This window comes from Echinops telfairi, unplaced genomic scaffold (assembly GCF_000313985.2).
Source record: "Echinops telfairi isolate 266 unplaced genomic scaffold, ASM31398v2 ScPeMD7_7420;HRSCAF=8458, whole genome shotgun sequence".
Lineage (NCBI taxonomy): Eukaryota > Metazoa > Chordata > Mammalia > Afrosoricida > Tenrecidae > Echinops > Echinops telfairi.
In genome coordinates, this window is record NW_022111320.1 from 47,500,493 (window position 1) to 47,503,731 (window position 3,239).

Sequence of the window (3,239 nt, forward strand, 5' to 3'; positions counted from 1 at the left end):
CTTTCAGGTTCATCGGTTTGCTCTTCCCGTGCTGCATGGCTGTATCCTTACAAAGCGCCACTGTGCCCTTCTCTTACTGTTGAAATGAAAACCTTCCTTGGTCCATAAAAAATCTGGGGTCATGAACTGGGGTGACCAGCAGCGTGGAGAGGAGACTCACAGTTGGAGCACAAAGAATAATTTTTAAAACCCAAAGTCAAACCCACTGCCGTTGAGTCCTTTCAGACTCACAGCGACCCTTTCCTGGAAAGACGGACTGTTTCCAGGAGCAGCCTCCTCTTTCTCTCTCACACAGCAGCTGGTTGGTGGGGACTGCCAGCGGGCTGGCTTCGCCCACAGCACCACCAGAGGGCGCCTTACAGCAAGCACTTGTAGAGGAGACATCATTGGTACAGATGCAAAATGAGTAAGGCTTAGCTCATTGTAAGGTAGTTTGAAGAACCTGTCTTTGCCGTAGACATGGTGATACTAATAGGGAAGCCGAGCCAGCCGGTGGTTGAGGAAGGAGCCCTGCGTGTGCTGACAAGTGTCTGCACTCATAAGTGCTCCGCCCCGCAGAAACCGGGGGTGGGGGGAGTGCCGGCGCTCTAGCAGGTTTCTCCAAGAAGCTTGGCCAGCACAGTGTGCTGCGGCTGTAAGAGGAAGAGAGGGCACTGGGGAAAGTTCCCAGCAGGCACTTTTAAGGCAGTTAAAGCCTGGGAAGAGACATCTGTGTAGTGAAGAGAAGAAAAGGAGCGCCCAGTTACAGGCCCTGAGCTGATCCCAGATTTCCATCATGTGCTTTGGTTCCTGTTTGCATCTTTGTGTGTTTTAAGTAGAAATTACGTGCAAGTACTGTGCATTTTAAAGCCTGCATTATAAATACAATGGGCTTAAATGGTTTATTACGGTGGCATACCGAGGGAGGGTGTGAATGAAATTGGGCCAGTTGGGTTTTATTTCAAAATGAGATTGTGAATGGACATGCAGTGCCAAGATCATTCACCCTTTTTCTGGGTGCTTTTAACAATGTCCCCCGTCAGCTTTGCTGTGCCTGGTGTATACCAGGCTTTTCTTCTGAGATCCCTCAGGTGGCCTCCCACCGATCCCCTTCTGCTACATCCAGATACGGTAACTGTCGGTAGCACCGAGAGACTCCAGGACCAAACTGCCCAAGGCCTGGTAGGCCAGGACATGGGCTTTTGGTTTTCATGAGAAGCCCTTGGGGGATTTGAGCAAAGGGTCTGCACGATACGGCTGATCCCTGGGATAGATGTGGAGAAAAGGCCAAGGGGCCAGCAAGGAGAGTTACAGGAACAATTAGACACTTGAAGTAATCTCTGGTGGTGTAGTGGGTTATGAGTTGGGCTGCTAGCTGCAAGGCAGCCTGCGGGTCAAAATCATCAGGTGCTCTGCAGGAGAAATATGAGGCTGTCTAGTCCCACAAAGTCTTAAAGCCTCAGAAACCCACCAGAGCAGCTCTACCCTGTCTTTAAAGGCTGCCGTGAGTCAGAATCGGCAGTGAGTAGTGAGTGAGCATACTAACTCAGGTGAGAGTTGAAATTGGCCCAGTGGGTGGGTGATCGCAGCTGTGGTGGTGAGAAGTAGTCAGACGGTAGGTAGGCTCAGAAGGTAACACAAACAGGATTTGCTGGCAGGTTGTACATTGGGCATGAGAAAGGGGGAATGTAGTGATGCAGAAGCAGGGCTACAGAGGGGGGCTACATACCTTTGACCGTAGATTGGATACAGACACTGTAGTTGATTCATACAGAAGGAGCCTTGGTGCACAGTGGGCTAAGTGTTGGACCACTCATCTCCACAACAGCAGGTCCAATCCACCAGCCACTGCAAGAGAAAAGAGAGGGCAGTCTGCTCCCATCAAGACGGACAGCCTCAGAAACCCAGGGAGCAGTTCTCCTCTGCCCTGTGGGGTTGCTGGGAGTCAGAAGTGACCCGGTGGCAGGCTTGGTGTGGGTTCTAGTCACGCCGTAGAATGGTAGGGAGCCCTTGCAGCCAGTGGACCACATGAGCGTGACGTTGACCGTGTACAAGTCAGCAGAGTGCTCGTAGTGCAGTTTCTCTAATGCTAAGAGGAATACAAGGGTGAAAACCTATTTGAACGGAAAACCCAATTGTATGGTGGCAAACAGTAAAGCCAAGCAGGAAAATGGCCCCAGCGGAGGCTGGTTACTCTGAAGGGCGCTTCCAAGGTGTTGGTGGCCATGCGGGTGGTTTTGTACGTTCTTACTGTGCACATTCATGATGTGCTGTGAGTGTTGTATTCAACAATAAAAACCTCTGTTAATGTCCGAGGTGTCCCAACAACACAGGCTTCTCAAACCCTTTCTCTGGAATGAAATGGAGAGCTCAGCCTTTCAGTTTCCACACATCGCGCTCCTCCACATGACCGAGGGGCAGTGATCACCGTACAGCACGCACTGTCACCAGCCTTAGGAGAAACAACTTGGGCTTTACATGTAGAAAATCTTTTGGTGAGATAGTCCTTTATAAAAATGTAGTTTCCCTGTCCTACGTGAAAAAGATACGGCTGCTCCTATGAAGAAGCACATCCGGGCGTGTGGTTTGCTGTGAGGCGGAATCTCCTGGGTGGCAGTGGGTTTGGTGGTTTATTTGGGGGGTGGGGAGGGCTGGTGGTCATGAAAACCAGAAAGATTTGCACATTTTCAGCCTTTCTCTTAAAAATGGAGTCATTCTCACTGGGTTAAAAAAATTATTGAAAAGAGTATACTGAATCTGGAAATAATAGGATTCCTGCATATGTTACATTTTTCTTAATGTAGTGAAGTTATCTCTATGCACTCATGTTCGATTAATGGAAAATACTTTGATTGGATTCTCATCTCAAGAAGGAGTTGTTTCAGAGCTGGTGTGCGCTATTATGTAAGAGGTAAGATGAACTTTCTCAGCGTGATTCAATACTGTTAGATCTCTCGCTAATTAACCTTATGTTTTTGGGGGACATTTGTATCATTAACATTTGATAGCCTATCTACCTCCGTTTCTTTGCAACAATTGGGGAAAACTTTGAGAAGAAGTTTGTGGGCATAGTGGTTAATTCTCTTTGCTGCTAACCAAAAGGTCACAGTTCACACCCACCAGCCGCTCCAAGGGAGAAAGATGCGGCAGTCTGCTTCCCTAATGATTGACAGCCTTGGAAACACTGTGGGCAGTTGTCCTCTGTCTTCAAGGCTTGCTGCCATGAGTCAGAATCAACTTGACGGCAGTGGATTCTGGGT

The 3,239-nt window shown here is 48.9% G+C and overlaps 1 protein-coding gene across 1 annotated transcript in view; it reads left to right on the forward strand.

Annotated features, from left to right (window-relative positions):
- The window catches only part of SACM1L (SAC1 like phosphatidylinositide phosphatase), a gene marked incomplete at its 5' end in the record, with an annotated part of 28,482 nt that overhangs the window by 8,106 nt on the left and 17,137 nt on the right, over positions 1-3,239 (forward strand). The window contains 2 exons of the mRNA XM_013005061.3: positions 4-41; positions 2,789-2,890. Of these exons, the coding sequence (XP_012860515.3) occupies positions 4-41; positions 2,789-2,890 (140 nt within the window). The remainder of the gene's footprint in view (positions 1-3; positions 42-2,788; positions 2,891-3,239) is intronic.